Source organism: Urocitellus parryii, chromosome 1 (assembly GCF_045843805.1).
Source record: "Urocitellus parryii isolate mUroPar1 chromosome 1, mUroPar1.hap1, whole genome shotgun sequence".
Lineage (NCBI taxonomy): Eukaryota > Metazoa > Chordata > Mammalia > Rodentia > Sciuridae > Urocitellus > Urocitellus parryii.
The window spans coordinates 24,229,319-24,248,345 of record NC_135531.1 but is presented as its reverse complement, the minus strand read 5'-3'; the positions used below and the strand labels follow the sequence as shown (position 1 = coordinate 24,248,345).

The 19,027-nt window shown below is 35.2% G+C and overlaps 1 protein-coding gene across 4 annotated transcripts in view; it reads right to left on the bottom strand.

Moving 5' to 3' along the window:
* The window catches only part of Drosha (drosha ribonuclease III), a 123,025-nt gene that overhangs the window by 53,081 nt on the left and 50,917 nt on the right, over positions 1-19,027 (bottom strand). For 3 of the 4 annotated variants that reach the window (XM_026390143.2, XM_026390146.2, XM_026390145.2), the window contains 4 exons: positions 10,544-10,713; positions 6,180-6,304; positions 4,499-4,598; positions 2,843-2,950 (listed from right to left, as the gene is read on the bottom strand). In XM_026390143.2, coding sequence (XP_026245928.1) covers positions 2,843-2,950; positions 4,499-4,598; positions 6,180-6,304; positions 10,544-10,713 — 503 coding nt within the window. The remainder of the gene's footprint in view (positions 1-2,842; positions 2,951-4,498; positions 4,599-6,179; positions 6,305-10,543; positions 10,714-19,027) is intronic. The other variant, XM_026390144.2, reaches the window with a different exon arrangement.

Here is a 19,027-nt window from a genome sequence, read left to right as displayed (position 1 = left end):
GAACCAAAATGTATGGCTAAACTCATTAATTTAGAGGCAACTATTATTAATCAATTTGCCCTTATCATTCTCCCCTACATAATTTCTACCTTACTTTAGCTTTTTGCATTTAATATTAGAACTAGGTTGCTTGACTATAATGAATGAGTTGATGAGTAACACTTCCAAATTCTCTCAAGGTGGCATCTCTATATGTTAACATTTTAAGTTCAGTGCAGGTAATAATTCACTTTCACAACTTCAAGAATATTACAGTGACATTATATTTCATACCAAGATAAACAAATAACTCATCTGTTCACCTAAAGCTGAGAGCTACAGAATGCCTCCAAGATGATTTGATGTTGATGTGTAAAAAGCTATTTCAAAGCAGAGAGGCAACTCCCAACCCCACAATGTAATCATTCTTAGATTTCCTTCTCTCTTTCTCTCTGCGACACTGGGGATGAAACCCAAGTCCTCCTACATCCTAGGTAAGTACTATACCACTGAGCTATACCTCCATCCCTTACATTTTCTTCTCTTTAGATTATACTGATTTTTTAGGTAGCTGGCTGGCTCATTTTCATTCCTTTTTATATACAAACTTTCTTTCTTTTTTTTTAAACAAACCATAAGTAATTCCTTCTATACAAATGAACTCAGAGGCAGCAATTTAGATTCTTTCTTTCTTTTTTTTAAAGAGAGAGAGAGGGAGGAGAGAGTTTTCGGTGGACACAACAACTTTATTTTATGTTTCTGTGGTGCTGAGGATCGAACCCAGTGCCCCTTGCATGCCAGGTGAGCGAATTACCGCTTGAGCCACATCCCCAGCCCAGCAATTTAGATTCTTATCAAGTAATTTAAACATGAGGGTAATCGTATTTAAATGTTAAAAAGACATCTACCAAAAGAAACAAGAAATGGAAGCATGACTTCTAAATAGATGGCAGTTCTCTTTGGAACAGGGGGAGTTCTATAGAGGGAAAGTTATTATTAGAACAGGAAGCATTCACTTTTGCAGGGGACTAACCAGGATCAATTTTCTCTGACCATTAATCAAGGCAAATGAGTCCTTTTGCCTACCAACCCTGAGGCAGAATATAGAAGACAACACAGAGAGAAAAAAAGAGAACCTAATTCTTGAGCTGCCTCTCTACTAGCTGTACAGCCAGAGCAAGACATCTATGATATTGCTAAAGAATACAAAACTACATTGGAACAGATCATTTAGCATCCCTGTTTTATCAAAAAAAGAATAAAAGGGCTTAATACTTAAAAAAAAAAAAAGTTCAGTGGAATAAACTGGCTTAATGACTACTACATGGAGCAGAGAAATCAAGTAAAACGAGACACTCTCTCCATACCAGCACCCGACCATTCATCAGACAGTTTTTTCCTCCCTCCTTTTACAAATTACAGCTCCACAGGGTTTTGTTTGGAAAAAATACTTCAGAGTTAATCAAAAACACAACTATAAAAACCAATAAACTAGGAGGCTCTAAGTTTTCTTGCAATTCTTAATACACCACAGTTTGATTAAACTTTCTCATGTGTTTGGTGCTGTGGATCAAATGTGCTAGGCCTCAAAATGTGCTAGGTAAGTGCTTCCACCACTGAGCCATGCCCATAGCTCCTAAAATGTTATGACTTCTTAAATAATGAACTCTGATTTACTTTTCACTGAGATTACCAAACGCTGGCTTTGTAGAAACACTAACAAATAGAACAAATGAAAAGGTATGACTTCAAATGGTGCTGGGAAAGAATCAAAGACAGAAAATATTCACCTCTCAAAGGACTGATAGTAAAAAATATTGGTCAATTGAAAAAATAACTGAGAAAATGTTGAATGTAATTGGTTACCACTGTAGATAATTATTCTCACAATAGTAGTTCATCTTAATACAAAAATAGTTAGCTTTGGATATCACTCAGCAAATGAACTGTGTAACAATACTTTTAATTATTGGATTAAACTGTACTGTTCAATATAATAATTAAATGCCAACATTGATTTTCTTCAAAAAATTCTTTATGATGAAATAAATATCTAAGAAGTTGCCTGAACTTATTACAATGAATGCTACCATCTAAACAGACAAGTGGAAGCCTGGACCTATTTTTCTAAAAGGCTGAACAAAGCAAATTGCATTATCTAACCCAGTCTGCATACTTATTTCCTTTACTGTAATTCTCATGAAGTGCAATGAACAGCTATCTTGAAGATCTTAAGAATATGCTGGTTTTGGGTGATATCTAATCTGGTATAAATTCCACCCATGGGAAAGACAAAGATACTCATTAAGTTACTCGTGGCTGAAATATTTCTCTACCGAGTTCACCAAAGAGAAAAAAAATACTGTCATTTGGTTCAAATATGAAATGCATACTGATTCTGTTCATTAATGCCCTCAGTTCTCTGCAATATAAATTTAGGTCATTGTTCCAGAAAATTTGTACACTCCAAAGATTCTGTATGGCTGCTGGATTATCTCTTTTGTACCAGCATCTACATGTGTACTGCAATTAGGCAGGTGCATTTGAAGGCAGACATAGCTTTATCTAAAGTAAAGAGTCTGAATTACTACATACACTCCTCCCCCCTCACCCACACGCCCAGACGTGTACACACACACACACACACACACACACACACACACATAAAAAACAACAATACCACCACCAGAACAGACAACAAAAATAAAACCCAAACAACAGAAAACAATCTATGCTTCCTGTTCCATTTAGCCTGAGGGTAGTGTGTTCCACAGAAACTTTTCAATTAGACAAAATTTCAGTGCCAATGCCTTTTAAAGGAAGAGAGAGATGGGCATAATTGTGTTCTCAGAAGTGTCATCACCTGACAGACATCAGAACGAATGCCAGTTTTCCAGAATCCTTGGCTACTTAGTTCCACAGTTACTTCTCGCCTCATTGTATTCTTCTGTCGTATTTTTTGGAGTGCTTCCTAGAAAAGAACTCATTATGATGAGTAACTTGACAGTTGTAAAGCAATATTAAGCCAAACAGCAAGCATTAGAAAATAAGTTGGATTCACATATTCGATACTATCTTTACAAATCAGTATCATCTCTACATTCAGGTACTCAAACCAATTTGTGCAAAATTATATTTTATTTGAAATGATGGCTGGGATGTATGAAGCCAAGGGTATAAGGTGATCCTTCATGGTAACTATATAAGGAAATTTCTAAACCAAATCTACTAATCTGGCGCATTTGAACAAAATATGTCCTTTCACTGATAAGAGAAACAAAATGTGGTGTTTGGGATTTGAATTCAGCACGTAAAAATTATATTCATATCAAGCCTTATGTTAAGCATTTCCATCTAAGAAAGACAATCACTTAATCTGCAACCCACAAATTCTAAAAATTGCCTTCTAATTTGCAAACCTCTTTACGTTCATGCTATAAGGGGACATTAAAAAAAAAAGATAAATGATCCAAAATTTCACCTGGGAGACTCAATCAAGAACTGACTCTTCACCTTCAATGCCCTTCAGACAATTAATTATAAGAAATAATTTTATATTTGTATACATGCAGTTCAATAAAAAAAAAATCTCATAGTAATTCATAATAAAGAGGAATCACCACAACCTCCACCACTGATTAAGTTCCTACTACAGATCAAACACCATAGGACAGATGTTAAATGGAGCATTTCAGAAGCCCATACACCCACCTTTTTCCTTGGGTGCATTAAAACAGGCACATTTCAGTCAGCCTCTCAGTCTTCAACCCTCCCTTACAAAAAGGCTGACTGGCTCAAGTCACAATAAGTGACAAAGCCGGAATTCACTTTCCCCAGCCTCCAAGCCTTGCTATTCTACTATCACAGCAGAAAAAACCTCACTGAGACAAAATTCTGTATTGATACTAAATCCATTTACTTTTAAATTTAAACTAAAACATCAATCCTGGAAAACAAGGATACTACTACTCATTGGTGAAGAAATATGGAATGTGGAATATCAAACCTTACAAAATATGTTTACCCTGATAAACTACCAGAATTATGAAAAACTTTTTATAACCCTAAGACCAAGAAATCTCCGTAAGACTTAATGCTGCATAATGTGCACTTTATAATCAAAAATAAAAGGCCGACTTAGCAAACTTTTAAGCTTTTTTCAATTTCTATGAAAGATATATTTAATGGAATGGCAGTGTAGCTCAATGGTACAGCGTTTGCGCATTTGCCTTACTTGTGCAAGGCCCTGGGTTGATCCTCAGCACTACCAAAAATGAAAAAAAAAAAATTATTCCCAAAGGTAGTAACACATTAAGAAACAAATCCTCCTCTTTTGGGTACCAGGAGATTTTTTTAAATGATCAATATACTAACGGAGGAGAGAAATAAAGTTTGGTTGTTTAAAAAAGCACTTTTTATATTTTTAACTTATTCTACAAGTACAATGTAATGCAACAATCTTGAAATAAATGTGAGGTACATCATCATTAATCACCAAGGAATCAGTTTCAATACCGACCTCCCTCTGTGCCAACTTCTGTTTGTCAGTTTGTTTGACTTTGGGACTGTTTGCTAGGAGGTGGCGAAGTTTCACATAACTTTTCCACAGTTTCTGGTACCTAAGGAAAAGGACAAGACAGACATCTCAGACAGAGAAGGCAATCTACAGTGAGATAACCAATTATTTTAATAGGCCTGCTCAGTCATAAATCACATTCCTTTGAATATCCTTAATGGCAGCAAACCTTCATTCTAAGGTTTTGGGATTGGAGGGCAGGATGGCAAGTCATCTGGAACCTGGTGATTAAGTTGATTATTGCTTATTTGAGTTGAAAATGAATGTGACTATAAAGATGAATCTCTGGAAACAATTCCAAAGAAGACACACAGAAACACTTTAGTCAATGAAAACATGTCGCCTTTCTTGTTGTTATTACCTTTTTACAAGCGAATGATTATACTTAAATATGAAATATTTCTTTTGTTGGAAGAAAACCCCTTCTTTAATAGGGCTAATCAGCTAAAGAGTATTGGAATAGAGAACCCTGTTTGTGCTGATACCTGAGACACATAACTGTACCCATTTTTCCACTGGAGAGGGAAAAGATAAATGGTGTACACCAATTTGTATTTACCATAATCATAATAAATATATTTGTTGTATCCACATATGTGTCAACCTGGATCAGTCTAAAGAATACCGTTTAACATCTGGGAATGAAGAGAATATGCAGTCCATCAATTCACAGTCCTGCCATCTGAGTTGACGAGAGCCTAATTACATTCTACTAACATTTTTCTGAGAAGAAGGGATTTGCAAAAGATTTTCTGTCATAATGAAACTGCTCCTTTCTTGGCCTGAGCTGGGCTCTCCTTTTTTGATAACATTTTTTTTAGAGAATGGAGGAAAGAAAGAAGTACTTACACAGTGCCTGGTTCACTGCTTCATACTTTTATCCAAAGGGGGAAAAAAAAGAACAAAACCCTTTAGCCTCTTCTAATATATGTCAGCCAGAACTGTATTTATGAATTGAAAATCTCCCATTCCCTTTTCTCCCATCATGAATCCTTCATTTTAAAAAAATTAAGTCAGGAAACTGTTTAACAAGGTAGGAAATCCAAGCACTCCTGAAGAATACAATGGTACTATCTCCACTCCCACACATCCTCATCTTCTACCAGAAAAAGACTAACATGCCAGTTGGAAAAACCCAAATGTGCAAAGTAACAACTCTTAAGTAGGGCATCGTGGCTCCTACTTCCAACACAACCCTTGACTCTGCAAGGAGTCTTGAGATCTTAATAAGATGCCCCCCAAAATAGAATTATGCACAAATTCAGCAGTGCTAGGAACCAATATGGTGCTACTTTCCTCTAGAGGGAAAAAATAAAAAATGATAACAATAATTATTATAATGACATACAAAGGAAAAGCTCCTTAAAGTCTAAAACCATACAGGACTCAAGTTGACCAAGATTGCCAAGGATAATCTATTTTCATAATAATTTCTTATAGTCAAATAGTAGAGAAAAAAAATCATTCTTCAGGAGCTACCATTTGGTAACGTAAATTTAGAACATGGCTCATTTCAATTCTTAATTTTTAAAAAGGAAAATGTCCACTAAAGGGTATTCCTCTGCTAATTCAGCTGTTAGTAGAAGGTGAAAGTGGCTAAGACAAACACTGAGAAATATCTTACTGTGGGTCTCCTGCATAACTCAACTGTGCAGGGCGTATCCCAAAGTGCACGATAATCGGAAAAGTAATCACATCAGGGTTGAACTGTTCACGATCTAGTTGATCGATGCGGACAGAACTTGGTTTCTAGAGAAAAAAAATCAAAGTCATTTATTCCCATAAGAAGACTTCAAGTATTGACTTTAACCTAAATAGGGAAGGAATTAATCGGATTTTTTCTAGGAAAGCCTTGTCCCCAAAGGGAAAAATGTCATTTAAAATCCTTTAATCATAGCAGCTATACTATATAAAAACTATAATGTCATCCCTGCAAATGAGTCTATGCCATTTGGCATAATGAACAATGATTTTATCCTTTTTTTGCAGTCCACACAGAAACCTTTAAAAATTGAAATTTTAAAAGGACACCTAGTCAGATATAACTTTTCCTTATCCTCTCCAAGGCACCAGGGAAGGATTCCACATCAGTGAAGAGATGTGCTTTAATTTCACATTTCAAATAAACAGCTTATTTTTACATAAGAAGCACAAACAGATGTCTCTATTTAAAATATTCCCGCACTAGTCCTCAGTATACCTTGTACATTTCTTTAATTTACACCTTTAAATTAGAAGAGCTGTACAACATTTTTGTATTTTTTAAAATATTTTTTAGTTGTCAATGGACCTTTATTTTATTGATTTTTATGTGGTGCTGAGATTTGAACCTAGTGCCTCACACATGATAGGCAAGCGCTCTACCACTGAGCCACAACCCTAGCCCCATTTTTTTGTATTTTAACAAACAGCCTAATATGTTTTTTCCCTTCATGTCTAATAAGGAAATAGATGAATGGATGGCTACTTCTAGACCATTTTTGGAAAACCTTTCATCCTAAAAGTTTAAATTTGTGAAAAGATGATAAAAATCATGGAGAATGTGTCTTAGCAACCTCCTTGCTTATAATCAACTCTCAGGGAAGTCCCTAACTAGTAATTTATTTCATGGACAAGATTGTGGAGTCTTTGGCTCAGTTATTTCAGACATTTTGGCTGCAGACTTGATGCACACAGAGGCAAATGAGCTGCATTCTGTCTCACAACAGTTCCTACAATCAGTCAGTGTCCAGTTTGTGTGGGATGTAGGGGTTGGTTCTAATACTAAAACCAGGAAAATAACCCCACAACTGGGAAAGCTGGTCCCTTACCTACAACTACAGCCCTGACCCAATCCAGCATCTGAAATACAACTATGTGACAAAGAGGACAGATTTGTGCAGATTCATTCATATTGTTAAAAAACAACTCAAACTTAAGTTTTATTTAAAAAATTTAAATGTCATTTGATAATCAAAATTTCACTTGGTACCTGATCTAAAAATTAAGAGAAAAAAAAAAAACTTGTTCACAGGGAAACTAATATCAAATTATTTCAATATCCATTAGCAATAGAGTAGAAACATGTTACTTAGGTCTAATAATTGCTTTAATTATTGTGTACAAAGTGGCAGGCTACATTTTTATAAGAGAAAGTGTACAATTGAAGAATACCATTGAATTATTCATATTTCTATGACTTTAAACACCAGGCTATTGTATCAACAGAATAAACAGTGATTTAAAATATAGTAGCCAGGAGCTGTGGCACACACCTATACTTGCAGCTACTCAGGAGGCTAAGGAAGAAAGATCATTTGAGCCCAGAAGAGTTCAAGACCAGTCTGGGCAACATAGTAAGACCTTGTCTCAAAAAAAAAATAAAATAAAATAAAAAAAAAATCCATAGTATATCCAAATTATGAGGAGGGAGGAAATTAAATAAGTTCTAGACTCTGACCATACCCTCAACATCTATCATACTATCTCTGTGTAAGAACCAAAAATATTCTCACTAATGACCCAAGAATTCCCTGGCAGAGGTAAAGTGCTCAGGGAATAATTTTTTTTTTTAGTTTTAAAGCAATGAAGTATTTAATGTGACCATAATGGCTTGAAAATTTAATAAATTTTCCAAAATTCTTGCCATTGGGAAGTCTTTCAAAGCAAGTACCCAGAGGATACAACGTACTGTCATTCTACCTTAACTTCTGAGTAACTTTACACTTCTCATGAGGATGTAATATCTTTACACAAACACTAAAAAATAATTTCAACATATTCCTAAGCCTAACATCCAAATTTACCTCTCTGAATTTATTACTCATTATTTCCCAATATAAGACACCATATTTCATTCTGACTAGTCTGGTTTCCTCACTATCTTCAAAACTGACCTCACACCACCTCAATGATTTACATTAATTGTGCCAAAAATTAGTACAGTTTTTTGATTTCTCTGAGACCCCACTGTGGTGCTTATGAAGCCTTCCTGGCAGGCCTGGCCCAGTAACCTCTGCTGCAACTACAGGCTTTCCTGATTGGCCCACTAACGCAACCATCACCACAGATGTTTTCTACACCTTGAGTTTTCAACTGAGCAAGCATCACATATAATATGAAACCTTCACTAGCACCGGTCACACAGTGGTCCCTCAACTAAGTAACTAACTGATGATAATTGAGACACATAAATGTCATCTATGCCATGAACTCAAAAATAAGCAATGGATGATCAGAAGCACCAGGGGATTTTTAAAACTGGAAAATGCTCCACTGCCTACAGCATAAGGGATGTGGCCAGTCAAGGCATCCTTGGTTTAAAAAAAAAAAAAAAATCCAGCTGATAACAAGGATTTCAGGAAAACTTAACTATGCCAGAGAAGAAAGCCCAAGGCGATTATGTTCCCAATGTGTCCACTATAGAACAACCAAGATAAATGCATGAGTCTCCTGCCACCATCACCCATCCTCTGACTCAGCTCTGAAACTGACAAGAAATAAAAATATATGCAGTTGTTTAAAAAAAAATAAAATTTGTAGTCTTAATCACATAGTACTACTATATATTTCTTTTAAAGTTACTTTGATAATTATTTATGTGGCTTAACAGTATAACAGTAAAATTTGTATGATTTTTCTAGTCTTAAGTCTTATGCTTAAACATATTTTTACTAAATTATTTCATTTTTTGGATTTACAAGCAGCAATTTTTTGTTTGTGCAGCTGTTAGTGTCAACACAACAAAAAGTAAAATTTATACTGTTTTCAACAATTGGCAGTTTAAAAAAAAACTTTGTTTAAATAGCTTATTCTGTTTCTTTACGTGGATATATATTAATTCTCCATTTCTGCAAAATTTTATAAGATGCCAATATATAATTATTTTATAAAACATATTACAGAAAAAAAACTCCCTGAAATAAAATGCTATATTTTATATAAATAAATAAATTTTAAAATTTTTCTGCTTTTAACCTTTATACATTTATTTCAAAAATTAACTTAGAATCTACTTTTTTAAAAAAATTAAGAAGTAAACAATACTAATGGTAAATACTTGTAATGATAATGATAACAGATCAATAAAAAGAGAAGAAATACCACAAAAGAAAAGTCACAAAGATAATTATAGGCAATTATCTAAAATGAATATACAGTAAACATTCAAAGTATCAATTTGCACAAGAAACCAAAATAAATATAAATTTGAAACAATAAAATTTTTTCCCTAGCAAACTGGCAAAGTTCTTTTTTTTTTTTTTTTAATCTTATTTTGTTTGGAATTGGGGACTGAACACAGGGACACTTTACCACTGAGCTACATCCCCAGCCCTTTATATATATATTTTTTAAGGTTTTTTTTGTAGTTGTAGATGGACAACATGCCTTTGTTTCATTTTTATGTGATGCTAAGGATCGAACCCAGTGCCTCACACATGCTAGGCAAGTGCTCTGCCACTGAACTAAAACCCCAGTGCACCCCCCCCCCTACTTTTTAATATTTTTATTTGGGACAGGATCTAATTAAGTTGTTCAGGCTAACCTTGAACTTTTAATTCTCTTGCCTCAGCCTCCTGAATTGCTGGGACTACAAGTGTGCACCACCAAACCTGGACAAAATTCTTTGAATCAGTGTAACTAGTATGAAAAAAAAGGAGTACTCTTATGTATTCCAGGTCAGAATACAAATTTCAAAACCCTTACAGATGGCAATTTGCATCAAAAAATCTTAAGGCAGGGTAAATTTATTAATTTGGTGAACTGATTACTAAATATGCCTAAATTATACTATTTTCTGATTAGTAAATATTTTCTATGATCAGTAAAAATTTTCTGATTAGTATATATTTAAAGCAAAAATTATTCAAAGAACAAAATACAATAAGCACTTGAAGCTTTTAAAATGTACTGAGTTTTTGTTGCTGTTGTTTGTTTGTTTTTGGCAAAACATCCAAACCTGGAAAAAAAGCCAATTCAGTGCTCAGTGTGTGAATTACCAGAACATACCGTCCCAGGGTTGGTAACAATCATGCCTTTGCATTCTTCTGCATACTTCTGCCACTCAAGCTCCTCCCACTGAAGCATATTGGCAATCTCCTCCTCAGGTACCAGGGCTTTACTACACCGTAACAAGTAGAGAAGAATCTGGTGCATTGACAGCACTTCCTTGCCTCCATCTTGGGTGGGGGTGGAGAGAGAGGGGAAAAGTAAGGCTCCCAATTAACAGCAATCCTCAGTCGAACAAGGAAAAGCAAGACAATGGGGGAAAAGAGCACATGTAAAAGGTAATTTATAATTTACATTGTTAACCAGGTGCCAAATAATACAAAAGCCATTTGTTTCATCAATGAACAGGGCTCATAAACCATCTCATTTACTAAAATGGCAACAACATTATAAATGATAAAAAGCTTCATTTGTGAGGTATGAATATATTAAAAAAAAGACACCTGCCTAAATAAATTTAAAGCCACTAGCATAAAGAATCAGAGTTTATAATATATAGAACCATGTTATGTCTTAAATATTTTATCATTCTTTCTAAGTAACAGATGAAAGCTCTTTAGAAGTAATGTTACTGTCTTAAGGAAATTCTAAGCTTTTATGAGATATTTATGGATGTTTTCAATATGCCATTGTTGCATTATGGTCTAATTTTTTGGTGCTAATGTGCTGCACCTGCCACGATGAATAGAGTTAAAGAGCCGGTACTAATATTGTAGAAAATCTTTATGGAGTTAGTACATGGAAATAACACCAAGTGTTCCGGTACTAATACTGTAGAAAATCATTATGGAGTTAGTACATGGAAATAACACCAAGTGTTCTGTGCCTTTCAGAAACATATATCACCAAGTACAGAAGACAAAAACAACAAAGGACATAACTGAAGTATCTTGGAAAAAGACAATCCATTTGATGAACCAAAAACATCCATTTAATTTGGGCATTAATGTGAGATTCTGCCTTTTTGGGTTTTGCTTCTTAATCAACACAGACAACCCACCTGGTATCACTTTTCTTTGCCTACTCGCACCCAAAAGAAGGATAAAAGCCCTAAAGATCTACAGAACAATGATTATCCTTTCCCCATCATGAGCTACGCTTCAAGTTATGGTACAGAGCCAAACACTTCACGGAGAAACAAGGGTAGCAAAAGCAAAAGATGGTGGGGATGGGATGGCACAAAAACTAATGGACCAGGAATCTAGAAAACACAGAGGGTAAAGATTTTATTATGAGCTGCTGAGAATTTGGAAAAGCCAATACCCTTGAGATTAAAAAAAAAAAAAAAAATTCCTTTGAGCTGTTTCGCTATCTCAGATGCTGCTGTGGATCTGGACCACATTGCATATATACAACATATAATGGTACATATGTATATATAATATATATTATATATATGCAAATGCATTCATTCATTCATCTAAATACTCATTCATTCACAAATATTTACTAAGCACTTAGCAGGCAGTATTTTAGGACCTGGGCTCATAGCAGTGATCCAAACAGCCAAAGCCCCTGCCTTCCCAAAGCTCATATTACAGTGGAAAGGAAGAGACAATAAAAAAGGTGAGGGGGTTACTAGGGATTGAGCCCAGGGGTGCTTTGCCCCTGAGCCCTTTTTATTTTTTACTTTGAAACAGGTCTTACTAAGTTGCGTGGGGACTTGCTAAATTGCCGAGGCTGGCTTCAAACTTGTGATTCTCCTGCATCAGCCTCCCAAGTCTCTGGGATTATAGGCATGTACCACCACACCCAGCTATACAGAAGTAAAAAAAAAAATTTTTTTTTTTTTTGCCACATTACAAATCATCTGCCTTAAATCCAAAAGTCACCTTTGATTAGCAAATTCCCATAGTGTTATAGACTGACCATGTCCCTTCAAAACTCATATGTTAAAGTCCTCACTCCCAATGGGATAGTATTAGGAAGCAAGGCCATTGGGAGGTGATTAGGCCTCATAAACGGGATCTGTGCTTGTGTAATAAGGGACAGGAAACAGCTTGTATTCTCTTCTCTCCATCAGCTAAAGATACAAGGCTATCTGTGAAGCAGGAAGCAGGTCCTCACAGGAACCTGACACCCTGATCTCAGATTTGCAACCTCTAAAACTCGGAGAAACAAATTGTTTAAGTCACTCAATTCATGGTACTTTTGTTCTAGCAGCACAAACTAAATAAGAAACATTGTTAGAGGCATATTTCTGAGTTAGTCTCAAAATGTATTCAGTCTTCCTGCATGTGACATATGTTCTTCAATAGATGATGTCCCCCTCACAGCAAACCCATGATGCCTGTCTCAGTCTGAGTCCACTGCAATCTCTAGATAGGCAGGCAGACAAGAGAAATTCTAAAAGCCAGAATAGGTAACTGCATTCGACCTGTGAATAAAAACAGAACAGCAGCATGCAGGAAACCTGAGAGTTCTGAACAGAACTGCCACATGAATTAGATTTAGCAAGAAAAAAGAAAAGGCCACACCAATATTTGGCTTGTAATAGTGGTGAGATTATTTCAAAAGAGTGGGGACATTTGGAGATACATTACTAGCCTAAGATATTGTAAGAAGAACTAGTGTTTTTTTAAGAATCTTTTAAAAAAATTCATACTTTATGGGAATATTAAGGGACAGATAGATGAGAAGGTGGGAACCCGAGGTTAAGAAAATAATTCTATAAAAGGGCCCACTGTGCCAACCCACACATGCTTTCTTTGCCAAAAGCAATCTACCTACAGCCCTGCCTTGACTAAGTGGACAGGATATGTCACATTCCTCAGCAAACTGAGCAACTGTGCTCTTCCACTCTGGTTGCTAACAACCTCTATGCTCCTGCTCTTGGACACACACACACACACACACACACACACACACACACACACACACACACACACATATATATATATATATGGGGAAGAAAGAGAAAACAATGATTAAAGACAAGTGTTCTGAGGTCTAAAAAAAAGCAAGTCACATCCCCTCCCATGGGTTTTCAGCTTCAAGGCCCCCTTCTCTTCAGAAGTCTGTCTTTCTTAAATAAAACCTGCTCTCTATGCTTGCCTCAGAGTCTTTTGGGTATTTAATTTTCAATACCAGGGAACAAGAAACTATTCCCATGTGCATCGAACCAGTATCAGGAGGGGCACAGAGGAAGGAGCAGATACTTACAGATTCAGGTATATAAACAGCATAGACTCCCTATAAGCAGTTATAGTTATGGCTGGCTGACTCCATAGTACTTCAGATAAAAGTAAAAAGAGCTAGAGGCATTGAATTTAAAGTGAAGAGACTAATAGAGCTACCAGGAAAGAGGAATAGTTGAGCCTACAAACCAAGGGTCTCTTAAAGGTTCCAACTCCTTGCTAAATGACTGGTACAGGCATTGCCCAATTTAAGAGAGGAAGAATGAATTCTATAGCAACTTAGAAACTAGACATAAAAAACAAATGAACACAATATGCACATCAAGTGCAACTCTAAATCCAAGCTAAAAGCTGATAAATATTTTACCTATCACGGTTATTTAACATGATGAAAAAGGAGAAACTCAGGACAGACAACCTGAGGAGAAACATTATTAAGGAAGGAGGATTGAGACTGTTCCATATTTGGTACTGAGGTTCAACCTTCATGGAGATATAAGAAGAGAGAGACAAAATCAGAGTTCTTCCAGAGCCCATGAAACAACAATGGGCTGTGTCCCTCACACCCAGCCTGGTAAAAGAAGATACCCAAAAATGTTTGTGGAATGACTTTATGAAGCAGATAAATAACATGGCCACTTGCTTTCAGACTACCATGAATTTACTAATGTTAATGAATTGGCTCTTTGGATTTGTCTGCTCTGCTACAAGTTTATGCTGGGATTTATGGAACTATGTCACTGAGGACTAGAAAGTAATTTTTATCTCATTGGCTGAGATAAATAGGACATGATATAAATGAGAAATCAGAGCGGGTAGGCTAAGGTTAGCAGGAATTCTGCCAGCTCTGGGACTGGAACTGTGACAACGGCTCATTATTCGGGAAGAACTGGAGTTTGTGTTTCAGGGAATGAATCTGGACAGTCATTAATGAACTGACAGACTTTATAAACTGTTTCTTAGAGACTCAATTCTCTGAGTTTATATTGCTTAATTATTTATATGGTTATTTGGAAGAGAAGTAAATTTTTTAGGGAATTTGTGTTAAGTACATGGCTGCTTAAATAAGTATTTATCAACTATATAACACTTAATTTTAAGAAACATAAAAATACCTTCCCCTTTCCCCATACTGAGAATAGCTGTATAACTGCATTAATTGCATTTCTACATGTTCTTTATATTCCTACCAAGATGACTAGATAAAATCTTATTTTATAAAATTTGAATTAACAACATATATTTTTTAAACTTTCCAAATAAAAAGCTATATTAAGACACTGCATCAATCAATTTATTTTTTTTTAAACTACAGTTGCCTCCTAGAAATATTGAAATCTCTCACCCCTGGCCTCCTGCCAGCCAAACCTGAGAACTACTGCTCTAGAAGAGGTGATTTCCAAATATGAATAGACAGTCGATTTGCAAAAAAAAAAAAAAAAAGGATTTTTAGTGCTTTGGTAGAGTAATGATACAAGTAATGAATAGGCTTTTCCCCTAGGTGCAATCTTACTATCTTGAATTATGGCCCCAGCCAGTTACAGTTAGATAAGACCTTAAACTGGGTCTAGTTCCTATCAGCTGTTTTGCAAGCAAAAGGAAGAGTGAGATAGAAAAGAAACAAACATCTGAGAAAATTCTTAAAATCTCAATACACTGGTTGCTCTGTGATTTGGCTTTTGGCAAACTGGCCTGCAATGAATAATCCCTGGTTTAAATTATCAAACTTAATTTTATAAATTTGCATAAAGCAACTGAAACAGCTGTTTTCAAAATGGGTAAGTTGAGCAACTATAGAAAAATTACGAAGACTGATAAAACTTGAACATTTAGATATTAAAAGATATTGATATTAATAAATAAATGAGAATGAGAGAACCATGAAATACTTGGAATATCTAAAAGGCTATTCATTCTCAAAGAAGCTAAGAAACATGCAAATAATATCAGTGGCATTACATTTTGCTTCTCAGATGGACAAAATTATAAATACTACTAATACCCAGCTTTGGCAGGTGATACAAAAAGCATGCTTTTTATAAAAACTATTAGTCAGAATTGCAAATCGGTATGTTCTTTCTGGAGAAAATCTGGCCAGCTTTCCACATTTAAAATGTGCATACTATCTTAACAAGTAATCTCACTTCTAGAATCCTACCTTAGGGAAACACACAAATGCAAAAAGATAGATGCACAGACTACACCTGGAGCATTTGTATGCAATGGAGAAAAAGAGAGAGCTACAAAACATTCATCATTAGAGGAATCATTAAATAAAGTAATGCTATCTATAATATGAAATGCTATGTGGGTATTAAGGAATGAGGCAAGGATTTATACAGAAAATGTCTATATTTTGAGTTAAAAGGCAATGTCAAGTATTTGAGTTAAAAAGGCAAACTGTATAACATGTTTAGAGTTACTCCACTTAAAAAAAAAAAAGGTACATTAAAACAAATCAAACCACCAAAGCATCTCTGCATTTTCATGTGTGTAGAAGGGAGTGGTAACTTTTTTACTTTATATTTTTTGCTTCTGTACACTCACTCACACACACACACACACCACCACACACATGCACACAAAACCTGGCTAAGGATAAAGGGCAGAAGCAATTTGATTCTGTGAAGAAAGAACAAGACTTTTCAATAAATGGCACTGGGCCAACTGGATGTCTATATTAAAAACAGTGAGCTCTGACCTATATCTTCTACCAATCATAAAAACAAATTCAAGATAGATTAGATCTAAAAGTGAAAATGGGAATAGCCTGACCAATCATAAAAACAAATTCAAGATAGATTAGATCTAAAAGTGAAAATGGGAATAGCCTGATGAAATCAGGATAGGCAAAAATTTCATAAACAAGATACAAAAGATAATAAAGAAAGATTACACTAAAGAATTTCTGTTCATCAAAAATCACCATTAATAAATAAATAAAGAAGCATGACTGGAAGTACAAATCATATCTCAATTGTAACCTTAAATGTTAATGGCCTAAACTCACCAATCAAGAGACATAGGCTAGTAACCTGGATCAAAAAAACAAATCCAACAATATGCTGCCTTCAGGAGACTCATATGATAGGAAAAGACATACACAGGCTGAAGGTAAAAGGTTGGGAAAAATCATACCACTCACATGGCCCTCGGAAGCAAGCAGGAGTGGCCATACTCATATCGAATAAAATCAACTTCAAACCTAAGTTAATCAAGAAGGATAAAGAAGGACACTATTTACTGTTAAAAGGAACCATCCACCAACAAGACATAACAATTATCAATTTGTATGCACCAAACAATGGAGCTGCAACGTTCATAAAACAAACTCTCCTCAAGTTCAAGCGTCAAATAGACCACAACACAACAATTATGGGTGACTTCAACACACCGCTCTCGCCATTAGACAGATTCTCTAGACAAAAACTGAATAAAGAAACTACAGAACTCAACAGCACAATCAATAACCTAGACTTAACCGACATATATAGAATATATCAACCATCATCAAGTGGATACACGTTCTTCTCAGCAGCACATGGATCCTACTCAAAGATAGACCATATATTATGCCATAAGGCAACTCTTAGCAAATATAAAGGCGTGGAGATAATACCATGCACCATATCTGATCATAATGGAATGAAATTGGAAATCAATGATAAAAGAAGGAAGGAAAAATCCTACACCACATGGAAAATGAACAATATGTTATTGAATGATCAAGGGGTTACAGAAGACATAAAGGAGGAGATGAAAAAATTCTTAGAGTCAAATGATAATACAGACACAACATACCGGAATCTATGGGACACAATGAAAGCAGTTTTAAGAGGGAAATTCATTTCTTGGAGTTCTTTCCTCAAAAAAAGAAAAAACCAACAAATAAATGAACTCACACTACACCTCAAAAACCTAGAAAAGGAAGAGCAAAACAACAGCAAATGTAGTAGAAGACAAGAAATAATTAAAATTAGAGCAGAAATCAATGAAATTGAAACAAAAAAAACCATTGAAAAAATTGATAAAACTAAAAGTTGGTTCTTTGAAAAAATAAATAAGATAGACAAGCCCTTAGCCATGCTAATGAAAAGAAGAAGAGAGAGAACTCAAATTACTAACATACAGGATGAAAAAGGCAATATCACAACAGACACTACAGAAATACAGAAGATAATTAGAAAGTATTTTGAAACCCTATATTCCAATAAAATAGAAGATAGATAGTGAAGATATCGATAAATTTCTTAAGGCATATGACTTGCCCAGATTGAGACAGGAAGACACACAAAATTTAAACAGACCAATAACAAAGGAAGAAATTGAAGAAGCCATCAAAAGACTACCAACCAAGAAAAGCCCTGAATCGGATGGGTATACAGCGGAGTTCTACAAAACCTTCAAAGAAGAATTAATACCAATACTTTTCAAGCTATTTCAAGAAATAGAAAAAGAAGGAGCTCTTCCAAATTCATTCTATGAGGCCAACATCACACTGATCCCAAAACCAGACAAAGACACATCAAAGAAAGAAAACTACAGACCAATATCTCTAATGAACTTGGATGCAAAAATTCTCAATAAAATTCTGGCGAATCGAATACAAAAACATATCAGAAAACTTGTACACCATGATCAAGTAGGATTCATCCCTGGGATGCAAGGCTGGTTCAATATACGGAAATCAATAAATGCTATTCACCACATCAATAGACTTAAAGACAAGAACCATATGATCATCTCGATAGACGCATAAAAAGCATTTGACAAAGTACAGCATCCCTTTATGTTCAAAACACTAGAAAAACTAGGGATAACAGGAACTTACCTCAACATTGTAAAAGCTATATATACTAAATCTCAGGCTAGCATCATCCTAAACGGAGAAAAACTGAAGGCATTCCCTCTAAAATCTGGAACAAGACAGGGATGCCCTCTATCACCACTTCTATTCAATTTAGTTCTCGAAGTACTAGCCAGAGCAATTAGACAAAAGAAATTAAAGGCATAAAAATAGGAAAAGAAGAAATTAAATTATCGCTATATGCGGATGACATGATAATATACTTAACAGACCCAAAAGGGTCTACAAAGCTGCTGCTAGAGTTAATAAATGAATTCAGCAAAGTGGCAGTTTATAAAATCAACACGCATAAATCAAAGGCATTCCTGTATATCAGCAACAAAACCTCCGAAATGGAAATAAGGAAAACCCCTCCATTCACAATATCCTCAAAGAAAATAAGATACTTGGGAATCAACTTAACAAAAGAGGTGAAAGATTTATACAATGAAAACTACAGAACCCTAAAGAGAGAGATAGAAGAAGATCTCAGAAGATGGA